Source organism: Orcinus orca, chromosome 10, assembly GCF_937001465.1.
Source record: "Orcinus orca chromosome 10, mOrcOrc1.1, whole genome shotgun sequence".
Taxonomy (NCBI): Eukaryota; Metazoa; Chordata; class Mammalia; order Artiodactyla; family Delphinidae; genus Orcinus; species Orcinus orca.
This window is the reverse complement of record NC_064568.1, coordinates 39,374,974-39,388,172: the sequence shown is the minus strand read 5'-3', so window position 1 is coordinate 39,388,172 and position 13,199 is coordinate 39,374,974. Positions and strand designations below refer to the sequence as shown.

Sequence of the window (13,199 nt, the reverse complement as noted above, 5' to 3'; positions counted from 1 at the left end):
CCCCAACATCTTCTTTTCTCTTCAGCTGAAGATGGTATTTAAGGGGAGGGCTTCCCAGGTCTCTCACATGTGTGTAGGAGGTATACATGCTATTAAACTTTTTTTCTGTCCTGTTAATCTGTGTCATGTCAATTTAATTATTAGACCAGCCAAAGAACCTAGAAGGTAAGAAGGGAAAATTTTTCCTCCCAAACACTATTACCTGTACTTTTTTGATGTAAAAGTAAAGTTAGATCTCCCATTTGTTTGATCTTGGGATTTTGTGTGTAAACCCCTAGTGCATCAAAGGCCAAGCCAGGCCAGTGTGCCCAAGCATGGAAACAGAGGCCGACCAGACTCCTGGGGTCATGAGGAAACTGGGGGCAGAGCTGAGTCCAGGTCACTGGAAGGAGCTCTGCTCTTATGCCTCCTTGTGACCTTTCTGTGCTCTATTAGGCCTTTCAATTAAGACCCCAAAGTGCTTTCTTCTGCCAAAAAACCTGAATTCTGAAAGTCCAGGAAGCTGGCATTGATAAGGACAGAGTAAAGGGACAAAGTAGGTGACTAGTTAATCCCACTAAGGGATCATAAGGAAAAAGTATGGGAGACCTCTATAAGAAAATGATCACTCGAGAAAGCAGGTTTGCTTAACCACAAAACCAAGCAGGCTTGCTTAACAACAAAACCATGCGACAGAAGCATGAGACATGCCCCCAGACAATAAAACAATGGTGGAATGAAACCCACCTCCTGCCCAGTGGTAAGTTAATGATTCCTAGGACATGCTCCTTTGTGCTCACTAAAAACAAAAGTATAAGGAAAGGGTGACATTATACTGAAACCTGAGCTGATTTACCATGTTTTAGTATACGTTACCACCTTTTTGCTCATTTCCATTGCGCCATGACAGTCCCAGTTTGACCACTAGGGACAAGAAAACTCCGCCCCCCACCCCCACGTGGAGGAGGAGCTGATGATGGAAGCTTGATGTCTACTCAAGGATGAGGAAGCAGGTGGTCTTCTCCCCCTCCTCACTCTCCCTTTGATTATAAAACTGTAGCCTACTAAGTTCTGGGCACAGTGCCCTCCTGCCCACCCACTTGTAAACCTCACAAGTGTCCTATTCTAATAAATCACTTATCTAACACTTTGTCTCTCGCTGAATTCTTTCTGCACTGAGACATAAAGAACCAGAGCTTCTCAGAGCCCCCCACATCCCCGAGACACATTTCTACAGTTTCAGCACGGCTGGGGCCATTTCTTGCCACCCACATTTAGAGCCCCATGTTCTGGGCTAAGATCTCTGTGGTCTGCTCTGGCTGAGGCTGCACCAAGTAGGAGGGATCTCAGGGCCCAGGTGGAGATGCTGGGGGAACAGCCTGGGAGCCTGAACACGTGTGGGTGTGAGTGTGGATGGGCACACACGTGCATGCATGGGTGGATATGTGTATGTGTAAGTCTGTGAGTGAGCACCTGTGAGCATTCCTTGGGCCCCTGTGGAAGTGCAGCTGTGCACATACAAGAGGGTGTATGTGTTTTGATAAATACATTTGGTCTTTGTCCTGGGTTCTTGGCAGAGCTCCTAAGACCCTTGGAATTTCTTAAGTGATAGGAGTGATTTTTGTCATTCACAAGGAGCCCCTTCCAATCACACCTGAGTTGATGCTAATGTAGCGACTCAGGCTGGGGCCCCTATACAGCCTCAGCATGGGGCTGATCACCAGAAAGTGATGAAAGGGTTGCAACATTCAGCCCTGCCACCATCCTCCAGGAAGGGAGGTGGGGGCTGAAGATGAATTGAATGATGAGAGTTGAAGAGCTTCCAGGTTGAAGAGATGAGGTGCTGGGAGGGTGCCAGACCCCGAGACGGCTGGAAGCTCCCCGCACTGCCCCCTTCCTTGCCTGTGCACCTCTTCCACTTGGCTGTTCCCGAGTTGTATCCTTTATAATAAACCAGTAAACACAACTCAAGTATGTTCCTGAGCTCTGTGAGCTGGAACAGTAACCTGCTGAAGAGGGGGTTGTGGGAACCCCCAATTTATAGCCAGTTAGAAGTACGGGTGCCCCCCGCCGAGACTTGTGACTGGTGTGTGAAGTGGGGTCAGTCTTGAGGGACTGAGTCCTTAACCTGTGGGAACTGATGCTAACTGCAGGTAGACAGGGTCAGAATTGAACTGAATTGAACTGTTGGACACAGTTGGTGTCAGGAGGATATGCACGTGTGTGAACGCCCACGTGTGTACATACGGTATGTGTACACACCTTCCTGCAGTATGTGACTGTGTGCACATATATGAGGGTGCCTGGTGTGTATTTACACACTTACCCATGTGTACATAAAGAGGGAACACCTGCACATGTACAGATGGCTGTACATGCCCTCTTCTAGATCTTCCATTGTGCCCAGTGTTAGGGACAGACCTCCACATTGTGTAGGTCTAGGAAGCTCAACAATGTGTACGTACCTGGGCCTCTGGGAAATGCAGGCTTCTCTTCCCAGGTTTCCCATTTTTAAAAAGTCTGATCTTTCTATTTTGCCAGTTATCTGTGGGACATTTAGGGCTGGTTAATGGGAAATGGACCCATGGCCCAGGGGCCAGACCCAGGCTTTGGATACACGAGGGAGACTTTCTAGGAACAGCCAGAGGGTGTGCCTACAGAGAGGCACACGTGAATCTGCCCCCAGCTTCTACTGCTGGGGCCTCTGTTCCAGCTGGGTGACCCTAGACCAGCTTCCTTACCTCTTCTGAGTCTGGGTTTCGCCATGAGAATTAATCCCAATGTTCCTACCTTCAATGGGCAGTCTGAGCAGAATGACCAGCGAGCTCTGGGAAGGCTAGCTTCCTTCTTCTCCCCACAAACACTCTGGATTCAGACAGGCCTGGCTTCAAATCAAACCCTGAGGGATCCCAGACAATACCACCACTTCCTGACCTCAGTCTCAGCATCTAGAGGAGTGAGGCACCACAGCCCACTGCAGGGAAGATCAAAGCAGCTAATGAGTGCCCACAGCTTGAGGTTGTTGCAGAATTTGCATTTGATGCAACCTTTGATCTACAAATTGAGTACTTCCGGAATGATGGACAGGACAGTTTTTAGTGGTACATGGGGTTAGATTTAAGTCTGGACTCTGTGAAGTTCCTTGGGATCTTGTGTGAGACTGCTGAGCCTCAATTTCCTCATCTTTAAGTTGGTGGGCAGGGGGCGGCAATGGGCATCACACACACACAGCACACAGGAGGTTCAAGTATCAGTACCCTCACTTTTGTCTGGGTCGTTATCACAGAGGGCCCACCCTTGAGTTTTACCCACAATTCACAGTTCGGCCCCAGAGACCTGAATGTCAGACTCCACTTCCCTTCTTGGTGCAGCAGCCCGCCCATCCCCATTGACCCAACAGCAGAGGCACGGAAGGGCCAAGCCCCACGATGGGGAACTCCTGCCCCCTGGTGGCCAGAGAAGGAGCAGGTCAACCACAGCAATAACCAGGGGCTTCCGGCCTGGGGCTTGATTTGGGAAGGTCACTAGAACTGGGCCAACCTCTGCTCAAAGCCCTCCCACAACGGCTGGGCCCAGAACAAGGGCAGGAAGCTTCCTGATCCCTCAGTTGACACCTGCCGAGTACAGCATAGCATAGCTCCTCAGACCACAGCTGGTGCTCAGTTTTTCTGGAGAAAGCAATCAATTCAAGTCTGAATGGAGAGGGAGTGGGTATCATATGCAAATTTCCATCTCGTCACCCAGCAACACTGAGGCAACTTCAAAGGAAAGCCAAGGCCTACCCAACACATGCCAAGAACATGACAAGCAGCCTCCAAATATCAGTAGGAGGCTTATCCTGGGGCAAGGGAGGAAACGCCCCAGTTCTGGGTCTGATCCTTCTGGCTTTGCGAGAAGGTGTCAGGAGGTAGTCCCATTCCCACTCTGCCGCACCCCTGAGGCCTGCATCTCTGCTTCACCTAGGGCTCCCCTCCCTATCAGAGCCCATCCCCATGGATGGCCTGGAGTAAGCCGAGGGCCCTGGCTAAGCCTCCACCATCTCCCTGAAGCTCCACGCTCCCCTCCCACAGATATCCCACAGGGCTGGGCAGGGCAAGCCACCAAGGGGCCAAATACCCACTCCCTTTGTCCCCAAACCCAGCACATCCTCACCCCCACCACATCCTGAGAGGTCAAGAAACCAGTCCTGTTACAGCCCACAGGGTAGGGCAAGGCCAGGTCTCAGGAACAGCTTGGTCATCACCAGCAACTGGGCTCCAGGGCCTTCTTCATAAACAAACACACATACGCACACAAACTCACTTCCTGATTTTCAGGCCCTCTTCATTGTCTGGAAGGAAAAACTCAAAAGACTTGTATGTCTTGACCATGTCCCGGCGATACTGGCCAACGTTGAATTCTGGGGGAAGGGAGAGGCTCAGTTTTCACACAACAGCATCCCTCCCCAACCCCTGACCTTGACCCACCCCCAGGCCTCCCCGCTCCCCCACAAAGTCCCAAAGCCCCCTTGGAAAGCCAAGGCTGAGTCTCACCCCGCGTGGGCACGCCAATCCAGTTCAGGTAGCGGGTCAGCTTCTTAGAGATGTAGGTCTTGCCCCTGGCAGGCAGCCCCACCATGACAATGAGCGTCGGGCAGTTGGTCATGCAAACTGAAAGGCAAGGAGCAGTGTCTGAGGAGGCCGGACCCCTCCCAGTGGGCCCCTCCTTCCAGGCCCAGCATCAGATGTGCCTTCCCAGGCTCCTGGCAGCAGAGAGGTCCCTGGGCACCCCCAGACCGTGGTCTCTAACCAGCGCTGGCATGCCCAGTTCCCCAGGCCTGTCAGTGCTCAGGGAGACGCCGCGGGATCTCGCCAGCATTTACCCTGAAGTGCACCATCAGATATAAAGCTGGAGCTGCCACGGCCCTGGCTAAACTCTGCGGGGGAGTTCCCCTGGCAGGTGGGACAGCGCCAAAACCCAGTGGGGTATTCAATGCCTGCCTGTCATCCAGGAACCCGTCATTCAGCATTCCTGCTCACACAGCACCACTGCTTCCGCTCCCCAGGGAGAATTTCTCTTCATCTACAAAGCCCGGAAGCAGCTTCTGCAGTGAGTCCTTCCTCCAAGGCACCTGCATGCCCACCTGCTGCGCTCTCTCCCTCAACCCAGTCATCTCGCCAATGAGTCTGCTCTCCACAACTGATCACTTGGGGTGAAAGCAGCCCCGCAGTGTCTGAGCCATTCAGGATCCTGAGGCCTGGCAGATTTGGTGCTCAAAAATTGTGGGCAGGGAAGGAGACGGAGGCACCTCAAAACCCACCAGGGTGAGGGCCACAGGGGGCTGAGACCAGAGACCCAGGCCAACGCCACAAGGGCGGTCCCTCTGATAGCCAGCCACCGCCATCCCATGTGCCACCAGGTCAGTGTGCCAAAAAGAGAAGCTGCCAAGGCTAGAGGCGGGGAAGAGTCTGCACCAGCCCCCGAATCCATGGCCCACTAAGACAGACACCAAGGCAGCAGAACTGCCAGACTACGGGAGCCAGCTCCACTTTCAGTGTGGTCTCACCTCAGAAGCCTCAGGAAGCTTCCCTTTCATCGTCCTCAGGACCCGGGCCAGGTAAAACCACAGCAGACAGATGGACAGAGGTGGGGACCTGTCACTACTCCTCCTCTGCCCACATGGCTCTGCAAGTGCTTTCACCTGGTAGCCCTCCTCAGACAGACTGCTGGACCCCACCCTTCAACCTGTCTCCCTCACTGGAGATGGAGTGCAGAGGTGGTCAGAGTCAGTCAGGCCTGGGTTCCTATCTTGACTCTGACACTTACTGGCAACTCTGAGCCTTGGTGTCCTCACCTGTAAAATGGGATGATAATCCCTCAGCAACGCCTAGCGACATCCCCATGTAAGAGCTGGAACACTTCCAGGAAGCTGTGCCCTCTGCCTGGACTTGGCAGCCCGCCTGGCTAAGGACACAGATGTACCTCAGGACTGCCCTTGGGACTTGGGGTGCAGAGGCAACTGTCTGTCTCCAGGCAGGCCCCGAATAGAAGTAAAAGACCCTGCTTGTCAGTGGGGGCTCCGTCACTCCTGTGCATGACTTTTGGGCAAATGTGACCCATTCTGCAAGCCCCAGGGGAGAGAAGGAGGGGATCCTGCAGACACAGCCTGATGGTGAGTCAGAGTGAGGAACCTTGCAGAAAAACCTTAGCGTTGGGACTTCCCTGGTGGCGCAAGTGGTTAAGAATCCTCCTGCCAATGCAGGGGACATGGGTGCAAGCCCTGGCCTGGGAAGATCCCACATGCTGCGGAGCAACTAAGCCCATGTGCCACCACTACTGAGCCTGCGCCATAGAGCCCGCGTGCCACAACTACTGAAGCCTGTGCGACTAGAGCCTGTGCTCCACAACAAGAGAAGCCAGCACAATGAGAAGCCTGCACACCCAACGAAGAGTAGCCCCCGCTCACTGCAGCTAGAGAAAGCCCACATGCAGCAACAAAGACCCAACGCAGCCAAAAGTAAATTTATTTTTAAAAAAAACAAAAACAAAAACCTCAGCATTGGCTAAGCTGAGAGAAAAAGTTAGGCAAGGCCCTGCATCCTGAGGGCCAGGCCAGTGCTGCTGAGTCCTGGGCTGTTTGCACAATTTCTGGCCGTTTGGCCAGGGCTCCCCAGCAACCACAGCGCAGTGCATCAGCTACTCACTGTGGGGAAAACCTGCGCCCAGCCCGCTCCCTCTGATGAGGCCACCCCTTCCCATGGCTCCCTGAAGGGCTCTCCCACGACCCCAGGGCTGAGGTTCTGCATCACCTCTTCACAGCTTCCATCTTCCCAGAGACGCCCCTGGCCTCCTCCCACAGCGTTTGGTGACAGCATCTCCCCGCCCCATGCACAGCCATGGTGGGCAGGCAGGGCAGCAAATCAGGGCTGGGCACAAAACGAGAGCAATAAATTACCTATCACCTCTGCTCCTCAAGATAAGGTCCCAAGTCAATGATACAAAAGAAAATTCAAAGTACAAGTATATTCACACCAGCCCTGCTTGCAACAGCAAAACACTGGGGAAGTTCCAGCAATGGAGAAATTGCAAACCGAGGCCCACACGGAGGAAACACACTTGAACCAAGGGCAGGTGGACCAGGTGAGTGGGGGCATGCAGTTGGAGCTGCAGATCTGGGCCCTCAGGACCTCAACATTGAGCAACAGGACAGCAGAACACACAGTTCAGAACATGGGGCATGTGCGGAAGGAAATCTGAAGATATGTCAACTCAGCTTTTCTCACTAGTTCCTGTAAATTATCTGTAAATTTGCTCAAGCCCACAGGAGCCCAAGGAGTCGAGAGGCTGAGACAAGCCTGGTGCTGGTGACTACTTTCTGGTGGTACCTCCGCAGGGGCAGCCACAAGTCCCTGGAGTGGGTTCCAGAACTAAGTCTTGAACTGCACCTGCCCCGACTTCCGTGGGCCGGGCTGGGGAAGGGAGAATTCTTTAAAATAAAGCAAACTGGCATTACTGTCCTGTTCAGAGGGGAGAGAAAGTTGTCTCTCCTACTGTCCTGTGCACACACCAGTCGTGGCCTTACCCAGGCAGTCTTGCCACCTTTTGGCTAAGAAAAGCTATCAAATACTGTCCTTTCTGCCATGTTCCCCAAGTCCCCTTTCCATCTCCTACCCCATCTGCCCCCAGAGCTCCTCCAGGTCAATGACCAGAAAGGTAACAGCTTCCAGGCCCTCTGTGTAGCCCTGAATTCTATCAAAAGGAGGAAGAATTGCTCATGAAGAGTGGGGGAGGAGAAGGCAGGGAACATCCCTCAGCCAACCAGCCTCTGTTGCCCTGAGGAGCTCAGACTAGACCCCAAAGACAGCCCACCACACAGCACAGACTAGGGCCCCTCATCCTCTTCTCTATAAAGCCCTGTGATCAAGTCAACTTCCACCCACCTTGACCCTCAGGTTCCCACCTGTCCTTGTGGTCCTCCAATCTAGTTAGAAGCCCACTATGCAAAGGGTAAGATGCTGCATGAATACGGGCTTGGGACCTGAGGTGCTGGTTCCTTGTTCATTCCCTGCTTACTCCCTCCTTGCTGTGAACTGTGAGACCCTAGCCTGGGGTCCAAACCCCCACAAATTTGCAGGTCTCATCTTTAGCCTCTTGGGTGCTACCTCCTCCTCCAGGAAGCCCTCCTGTGCCGGGCCAGCTCACAGTCCCACCCACTGCAACACCCTGAGGCAGTGCCATGGCACGAGCCCCTCTGCTCAGGCCAGAGCCACATTTTAGTTGCATACCTGGAGCTTGGAGAAACACAGGCCTGCCCCAGGGGCAGTTAGACCTGGGCAAGTACCCTCCCATTGGGCCTCAACTCCTTTGCCACCTGAAAGGGGGTTGGCTTGGAGCTTCAATCCCTGACTTTGAGGTATGGAGAAGCAAAGAAACAACAGTGATGATAAATTACAAAATTACCTGCTACCATTTATCAAGCACTTATCAAGAGGCTCACAGGACTTCCCTGGTGCCAATGCAGGGGACATGGGTTCGAGCCCTGGGCCAGGAAGATCCCACATGCCATGGAGCAACTAAGCCCGTGCGCCGCAACTACTGGGCCTGCGTGCTGCAACTACTGAAGACCGCACGCCTAGAGCCTGTGCTCCACAACAAGAGAAGCCACCGCAATGAGAAGCCCGTGCACCGCAACAAAGAGTAAACCCCGCTCGCCGCAACTAGAGAAAGCCCGCGAGCAGCAACAAAGACCCAATGCAGCCAAAAATAAATAAATATAAAAATAAATAAATAAATATATTAACTTTAAAAAAAGAGGCTCACAGCAGCTTCATAGTGCAAGGATGATGACTGTCTCAGTCTCACAGATAAGGAACCTGAGACCTAGAGGGTCAGCTCTTTGCCCAAGGTCACCCAGCTAAGCCACGACGCAGCTTGAGTGCTCCTGCCTCCAAAGTCCATGTTCTCACTCCTTCTCCTTTATGTAACAACGGAGGCCACCCCCTAGTTAGAACAATACAGCCCTAACACGGACTGACTAGAAGCACAAGAGAAAGGGGCCTAGCCCTCCACACTTCCAGAAGTCTAGAAGGAAAACTGGCTAGGGTGTAGCCATAGTCCCTTAGGACTGAATACTGACTGGAAAGCCATGGCCCCAGGGCTAAAAGCAGGTTCAGTTTCAGCAGCCCACCAGGACCTACATTATGGTCAGAGTAACGACCCACCAGAATGTCTGGTCAAAGCCACGGCCACCCCTACCAGGTTCCACAGTGTGCTAAGAGATGCACACACTCCTCACCTAGGACTCACACCCTTGGTCAAAGCCAAGGCCCCCAGGATACCCTCAAAGCAAGACAAGCACCAAGCACTCTCTCCTCTCCTATCATGTCCAAGCAGAGGTCAGGAGTGCAGGGAGACCCCAGCACATAACACAGTCTCCTGACCTCCATTTCCAAATCTGTATCAGAAGCTGGACTAGATGTTCTCTGAGGACCTTGCCAACTTGCAAATTTATTACAACATTTCAGTTACTCCTAAAATAAATCTTTGTTTTTCTTGGTAATAAAAAAGTTGCAGACTCATTTAAGGACAAGCAGAAAATCAATGAAGTGGGTTTAACACCTAGGACCACAGGAAAAGTAATCCCCTTAACGATTCCTTGAATTTCAGCGTATGTTCTAGATGTTTCCACCCTCCAGTTTTACCAGTCACCCACAACCCCACCTGGATGCTTACACACCCATGGACACAAAGACAGGCCCATATAACAAAGTGGTCTCACTGTCTCTATCCTGAACACATGTGCACTTCCCTGAAATTCCTCCCAAAACTCGATTTCAGGCCCAGAGATGGGCCTTCCTCCCCACCTTGGGCCTTTGAAAGTTCTGGGCTCAGAGAGACCAAGCGAATCTCCTAGGGCCAACACAGCTCAGACCCCGGCCTGACCACCCGGCCCACGCTCTCTGGCCAGCTGAGAGGGCAGGACCGAGGCTCCAAGTCCTCCCCTGACCTGAGGCGGTGGGGACAGAGTGGTGTGGGAAGGGTCCTAAGCCCTCCCCTAGGTGATGGCGGCCAGAACTAGCTCCCGCTGAGCCGAGACGTCGCAACACACCTGTCCCCGCCTCCCGCTCTGCCACACCTGTCCCAGGCCTCCCACCTGTTCCTGTTCCCCTCCCACTAGTCACGGCTGCCTCACCTGTCCCCGGTTCCCCACCTGTTCCCGGCTCCCTCTCCACGTAAGACCAATACCCATGCCCATGCACCGCCCTCCCCCTTCCCCGCAGACCCCGCCTCACCACCGCGCTGGCAGGCGTGCAGAGCAGGCCGCCCGTTGCTGTACGGCATCCAGATCTTCTTCAGGGGGTTCTGGGTCAGTTCCCGTGGGGACGCCATCCTGGGGCTAGGATGAGTCGGACTGCGCTGCTTCCAACCCAGCAGCCCGGCCACCTCGGGCCACTCGATGCCCCGCCCCCCAGCTCTACCCCTCAGCCCCGCCCCTCCTGAAGCCGCGTTGACGCCCTTCCAACTCCCCGCAGGCCCCGCCCCGGAACGAGTAGGCTCCACCCCAACTGAAGAGCGCCTGGCCTCCTACCACGCATGCTCAGCTCGCCTACTAGCGCGTTTTGGACTAAGCGGGCCCGCCCTGCATGCCAGGATGGGGGACGCGCATGCCCAGCTCCCCAGTTTCCAGGCTTGGATGGTGCAGGCCCCGCCCTGGATGCCGGAGCCCAGCACACCCAACGCGACCCTGATGATTTGCATAGACCTCACCCACGGCTTCGCCCTGGGCGTGCCAGGCTTGCCCCCAGGACACCCGAGGTCCCGCTTCCCGCTCTGCGTGACCTCAGGGCCCCCAGGAGGAGGGGTTTGCATGCGTTGGGGTAGGCCTGCGTGACGCGCAGAGCTTAGTTGGTCAGGACCAGCCTGGCGGCCTCTGCGTAACTCTCATCACTGGCCAGGTTGTCAACTCCGCCGCGCCCCACCGGCCTTGCGCCCCGACCCTCTCTTCTGCTCCGAGTCCCGGGACTCTCCACTGCCCACAGGAGCAAGCTGCCCAACCACGCTGAAAAAGCTCCTTTATCTCATGGACAGGGACAGAGGACAAATCTCAAAATTAATCGTGTTTCTCTCTTTGCCTTAGCTGCTGGGGAGCTCGGGCTAAACCCCAGCCCACCTGGAGCACGTGAGCGGCACCTAGTAACCAAGGTCCCTGGGGACTCACCAAACCCTGACAGTATCTTACTTCTCCTTCCAGGATTTCATTTTTACCAATTAAATTTTAAATCATAAGTTTACACATTTTTTTCTTTAATGAGCCTCTGCTTCTTCATCAGGAAAATGGAATACAAACTGTCATGGATCTTACAAGATTCTGGTATGCGTTAAAAGTGTCAGTGTCTGAGAAATCCATTCTAAAGCACATTAATGTTATCATTTATTATATTATTTCTCTTCCTCCTGTCTCTAAAAATGCAGTGGAGGCAAGGGGCAAAGGAGAGAGCCTGAGTTCGGGAACACTTGGTCTACCTCCTCTCTGTCTCCTCAGCCCAGCCTCTTAAGCTTTGTACACTTTCTGCCCCCGACCTTAGCTGACACTGCTCGAGTCTGGGTCACACTGCTCTCTAGCGATGTCCTCCACCACATCCCCTGGCAGGATCACTGCATCCCCAAGTTCTCTCTGCTTAATGTGTGCCCAGCCAGGATCCAGGGGCTGGGGCATGGAGAAAAGTCTCCACCCAGTGTTCCACAGGGGCAGCACCCCTCCCTCTGCCCTCCTTGTCACACCCCTGCCTTGAGTCAGTCCTCCAAGTCACAGCCCAGCCCTTCAGAGCCTGGCAAGGACCCTTAAGATGACTGATACAGATGTCTTGCCCACTTCACAGGAAATGAACGTTAAGGAGGTCCACGTGCTAGAAGCCCACGCAGACCTTCCCTGGAAGCAGCTCAAGCTGCCTCCCCAGGAAATACCCTGCTCAGACAGAGTTGACCACTTCCTCCTTCTTCAGCCTCCCTCTTCAGTGTCCACCGTCCACCTCCTTCCCCACCTCATGCCCAGCAGCTGGCACACCCACAGGCAGCTCCTGATGAGCAGGATGCCCCTAGTGACCTTCCACCCACTTCCTACTTCTCCAAAGCCACTCATTCTGTTCCTGACAAGTCAGCCCTCCTGTCTGTCTCCTGGCCACTACCAAGGCCATCCTGGGGCCACCCTAGCCTCAGAGACCTTGTCACCACATACCCACACCCTGTCCAACCCCCAGCAGTCATTGCAAAGTCTACCTCATCTAACATCCACAGACACCCTGCACCTTCTCAGGCCTGCCATTCTCCTCTCCAACCCTCTTGGAATGTTAGTCAAAGGCTGGGGGTAGGGGACAGCCAGGGCAGGGCAGGAGGCCAGGGCCATGTCTAGGAAGCCATCCTCACCTCCAGAAGTCTGAGTCTGGCTTCCCAGGAAAATCAGTGGCTCTGTACCTCCCACTCTTCCCGTCTGACCCTGGGCTGACCCAGACATACCTTCCCAAGTCTCTATATCCAGTGTGAGGCCACATGTCAACAGCAGGAGGAGCCTGGAGCCCCTCCCCAAAGGCCAGGGTCTACATCTGCTCTGAGGATACTCCCCTCCCATGGCCCCATTTCTCAGGTAGGAAACTGAGGAAGGGGAGAAGGGCCCAGCGTCACAGAACCGCCAGCCCACAGTGCAGGATGGACTCAGCTCAGCTCCCAGCCCTTCAGAACCTCACCTCCCACACCTTGTACTATAACCACACATCCCACCTCCACACTTGCACTCTTGCATGTTCCCTCCATTGAAATGCTCTCCTGACTTTCTGCTCCCTCAGCGCCAATACGTCCAATAGAATAACTGGCCCTCATGGCTTTCCCTCCTTGGGGCCATCCCAGAGTGAGCCAGCTCTCCTGGCCCGAGGGTGGGAGGTGTGCTAGGATGTCAGTGTGCACTTGTGTATGAACACATCCTGCTCAGCTTTCCCTCGCCGTGAACCTGCCTGGCCTGGCTCCTGTGGTGCCCTCTGCACTGACCACTGGACCTCCTCCCAGTGTCCCAGACTACAAGCTGTGGGGTGTCCTCAGTCTTCAGTCCTCAATGCTCAAACTCTTCCCAGTCCACGTGTCTGCTGGCCAGACCTGGCCAAACCGACAGCCACCCTTTGCAGCATATGGGCCCAGGGACCTCAGTGCATCCCACACAGACCCACACACCACTGCACGAAAGCATGGTGTGC

General features: G+C 54.2%; 1 protein-coding gene across 6 annotated transcripts in view; it reads right to left on the bottom strand.

The window, feature by feature from the left end:
• Positions 1-13,199, bottom strand: part of PFKFB4 (6-phosphofructo-2-kinase/fructose-2,6-biphosphatase 4) — a 47,371-nt gene that overhangs the window by 32,943 nt on the left and 1,229 nt on the right. For 3 of the 6 annotated variants that reach the window (XR_007479766.1, XM_033413160.2, XM_033413162.2), the window contains exons 2-3: positions 4,512-4,628; positions 4,282-4,378 (exon numbers count right to left, since the gene is read on the bottom strand). Coding sequence is in view for 5 of the 6 variants with exons in the window: in XM_033413160.2 (XP_033269051.1) it covers positions 4,282-4,378; positions 4,512-4,628 (214 nt within the window). In the remaining variant the exon portion in view is untranslated. Of the gene's footprint in view, positions 1-4,281; positions 4,379-4,511; positions 4,629-6,767; positions 6,884-10,250; positions 10,428-13,199 lie in introns of those variants that run through there. The other 3 variants (XM_033413165.2, XM_004283899.4, XM_049716197.1) reach the window with 3 other exon arrangements.